A 3,244-nucleotide genomic window follows, 5' to 3' on the forward strand; every position below is an offset into this window, starting at 1 on the left:
TCTGTCGTGCTCCGCTCCCCTCCGCTCGCCGACAGGAGGTGGGGGGAGGGTTGGAGACAACCGGGGCAGGAAGATCCTTTTCAAATAAGCCCCAGCTCCAGTCAGTGCCAAACCAGCCGCCTGAGAACTAAATATCTCCTCCATCAAAGGGTCCCATTCTGCGAGGGGAAAAGTAGTGAATGGACTTGAATGAACAGGCTGAAAACAAATCCCGTCTTGGCCCAGGCTGTCGCCCACTTAGTGCCCTCACCCCTCATCCTCCCCTCAGCACCCAGCCAAGCCGACGATACCGGAGAACTGATACAGCTGATATACTAACTTAACACACGTGTCACGCGCAGCTGAACACAAAATCAGCTATCCTGCAAGTCGAGATACGTATTTTAGTTCATTGAAAAGGAACCCTGTGCCATATTTCACTGTGGCAGGTGTTTGATTCCCTGTGCTTATAGGCTTATTCACAGTCTCAATCAGAAACATGCACACGCAGAAAAGTATTGATACTGGATCCTGATCAAGATTGGCAGGCGACTGGTGAGAGCCATTTGTGTTGCCAGTGTGAAACTGAAGGCCTGTCTTTCTGTCTCCCGGCCCATGCTGACACTTCATTAGAGGTCTTTTCCTGGTGGCCCACCCCATCCGGCCCTACTACCGCCCCGGCTCTATCCCATCTGATGAAAACTAATGGATTACAGCATTTCAATTTGAGGGAGCCAGCTCTGTTGTCAGCCTATCTTAATCTCCTTCAATTAGGGGGCAGTGCTTAGGCAAATCTCTGACATTTGAGAACAGGGAGCAGGCCAGTCACTTTGACCCATAAACAGGTTGAAGTCTTTCAGGGGTGTGAGCAGCTCTGTCTCCTCCGATTTTTTTTTTTTTTTTTGGGGGGTTTTGTCTTGCCTCTTCTCCACTTCCGAAATTCGTCCCGGATGCTGATAAGACAATTAGGCAGCAGGGTCTCGAGTTTTGGTTGTATGTGCATGTGCATCTGTGCAGATTTTTTTGCAGCCCACCCTGGTCGAAACAGAGGCCTTGAGAGATTCTATTTTCTTCCCTTGCCTGGATGCGTCCCAAGAGAAAACGAGTTGTCCTGAAGTAGCCCATGAGGAAGTTAGCTGCAGTCTGACAGAGATACTGACCAGTGGTCCCCCACAGCGAGAGGAGGATTGCCTTATTTTTAGCCCCATTCTCCATTATCTGGACGCTTTGTTCTCATAATGGTTATCCCTCTCCCATCTGCAGGAACACAAAATAACCCTTTAATGCTTAGAAAGCAGAAAAATGGCCCGGCCTTCAGTAATAAGCCTTGAATTACCTACCCAAGGGTTTTCGTTTCAAGATGTGGAATCTTCAATTATTATGTTCCCATTTAGAAGGAGGAAGGAAAGAAAAAGAGAAAAGGGGAGGGAGACAGTAGGGGAGAGTGAAGAAGGAATGAGTCCCAGACACTAATGGTGCCAGAGTGAGGCTTTGTTCACTTGCTACATTTAGCCTGTCCTTCATCATCTGCCCTCAGCCTCACTACGCCACAAACGATAAAAGACCTGAAATATAGATTTCTCTTTTTCTTCTCTGCCCCCATGTCTCACTCTTTATCAATCTATTTGGGCTCTCCAACTATCCGTGTCTGCCATCAATGACAGATAAAGATATCTGTATTCCAGTCGACAGTGCACGGAAAAAAAAAAAAAGATTTGAGTATACTATTCTTCCAAAGCACATGATGGACAAATTGTCCTTGTAATTAATAAAACTGAAGAGGCAAAAGAGGACTCCAATTTCATTTTCTATTTAAAGTGATTGACCCAGAATATTTGGAACATTTGTAAGTTAAATTTTAACGTTAGCCTCAGCAAATCAGTCCGTCAGAAATACCGACTGAAGTAAAACGTTTCCACAAACAGTAAATCAATCTAAACAACAACAGGCCAAAGTGAATGGACAAACAACATAACAAACGAGGTTCATATAAAAAAAAAAAAAAAATAGACAGGGTTGAATGAAAAAAGTTACAATAACTTGAATGGTGTTGAGCCTATGACACCAAGACGTGATCGTATTTTGAGCCGACTGCACAGTAACTTTATGCTTCTTGTCAGCTCACATCATTTCCCTTTGTGCAATGTACTTCTATTTTACAAACAGGCGGTTCTGTGAAATTATTATTTTAGTCTCTGAGTCACTTTTAATCAGACTTTGCATTTAATTACTGTATTTGAGGCTCAAGAACATTGAGCCATAGTAATAATATGGCCTTTCACGCCTCCACACTGCTGCTGCGGTATCATTTAACCTGCTTTATGTCTTTGTGTAATATATCTTGTATATTTTCTGTTACAACATACTCTATGCATTTCACCTGGGATTTTCTATTTTTTTCTTTAATCAGAAACCTGTTGAATATACTGGAAATGTCTCACAAATAAAAACTAGCATCTGTTAAAAAATAATGCATGCTGTTTCAGTGCTTTTCTGACTTTGATGCAAATGTAAGAAAAGTGAGGATTAAAAAAAATAATAATAATATTCTCCCCTTAGTAAATCACAATATGCATAAAAACACAAAAGCTGAATTTACAGTTCAGACCAGTTTACATCATAGATGCATATACACTAACAACAGAGTTGAGAGGATTAGAATGACAAAGTGTCAGAAAGAGAGATAGACTGTATAGTTTTTTAAGGTGTTCTCCCCTACAGCTATTTCCTCCTTAATTATTCATAGACGGCAGAAAACAACTTCTATATGTGGAAATTGTTTGAAAAGTAATATAACTCATCACAGTAAAAGACAGTGCTTTAATTGTGTTTTGTCACAATAACACTTTAACGCTCCCTTTATTGAGGTTGCGTTGAGTTTCCAATTCACACAGAACATTACATAGCACTCTGTCTCCTGTCATTTACCTGACATTCACAAAAAGAAATGGGGGAAAAAAAAACTCAACAAAAAGTATCACCATAAAAGTGCTTTAAAATGGTTCATGTTGTAGATATTAGGGATGATGACAAGCTGGAAAAGTAAATCAGCAAGATGTTAATGATGCAACATGTTTCGGGTCATAACGATGGAGAGGGCAAATCAGATCTTCCCCTTCGCTCCTCTCACTAACCTGGCAGCATTAAGACTGAGTTTCTCCTCTGTCTCTTTAAGAAACGTCTCAAAGTCCACATCAGAGGAAATCCCTGGAACCAGGAGCTCCACGAAGGCATGGTCTTCAGGAAAATCCCCTGGCCACTCCAT

The 3,244-nt window shown here is 41.8% G+C and overlaps 1 protein-coding gene across 1 annotated transcript in view; it reads right to left on the minus strand.

Annotated features, from left to right (window-relative positions):
• Positions 1–3,244, minus strand: part of kiaa0825 (KIAA0825 ortholog) — a gene marked incomplete at both ends in the record, with an annotated part of 108,434 nt that extends 105,190 nt beyond the window's left edge. The window contains one exon of the mRNA XM_080500037.1: positions 3,114–3,244. Within this exon, the coding sequence (XP_080356163.1) occupies positions 3,114–3,244 (131 nt within the window). The remainder of the gene's footprint in view (positions 1–3,113) is intronic.

This window comes from Blennius ocellaris (assembly GCF_963422515.1).
Source record: "Blennius ocellaris genome assembly, chromosome: 7".
Lineage (NCBI taxonomy): Eukaryota > Metazoa > Chordata > Actinopteri > Blenniiformes > Blenniidae > Blennius > Blennius ocellaris.